General features: G+C 48.8%; 1 protein-coding gene across 1 annotated transcript; it reads left to right on the forward strand.

Moving 5' to 3' along the window:
* On the forward strand, positions 1-592 carry CSUI_004616 (uncharacterized protein; the record flags this gene model as incomplete). Its single annotated transcript, XM_068064804.1, has 1 exon — positions 1-592. The coding sequence occupies exon 1, from the start codon at positions 344-346 to the stop codon at positions 590-592; it is 249 nt and encodes an 82-aa protein (XP_067923217.1). The 5' UTR covers positions 1-343.

Raw genomic sequence — 592 nt, forward strand, 5'->3', positions numbered from 1 at the left:
TAGTCTCCCGCACCACCGGCCATTGTCATATCTCCCGGATAGGGGGGTTGTGAAGGATTATATCCATAGTAGGGTGGTGGTCCTCCGGGGGGTGATATCATCCCCGCTCCTCCTCCTCCACCTATGACTCCTGCATTAAGGGGTGTTGGGGGCATATTACCAAGGCCTCCTCCTGATAATGAAGTTGACGTAACAACAAGAGGTGCCGGACTAACTTGACGTTGTTGAAGAAGCTCTCGGTTTGCCCTCGCCATCGAATTGACGTAGGCAAAGAGCCGTTTCTGTTTCTCAATGGACAGAAGTTCCGTATCGAAGGCGAATTCTTTCTCATCCATATATTCTGATGCCAGGATACCTAGATCATCTTGAATCAACTCTAACGCAGCACGCCTTTGTAATGAAGATAAACGTGTCATATTCTGATCTAAAACACGTTTCTGGCTTCCGCTCAATGGTTTATCATTCACCCCTATCCTTGGTACAGGTGGTGGTGGAAGAACCGGTGCATTCACCGGTGCTTCCGCTTCAAGAAACTGCATCTGATCCATCATATGATGATGACTACCAGGTGGTCCTGGCGTCCCTTGCATAA

Source organism: Cystoisospora suis, assembly GCF_002600585.1.
Source record: "Cystoisospora suis strain Wien I chromosome Unknown contig_2171, whole genome shotgun sequence".
In the NCBI taxonomy this organism is placed as follows: domain Eukaryota; phylum Apicomplexa; class Conoidasida; order Eucoccidiorida; family Sarcocystidae; genus Cystoisospora; species Cystoisospora suis.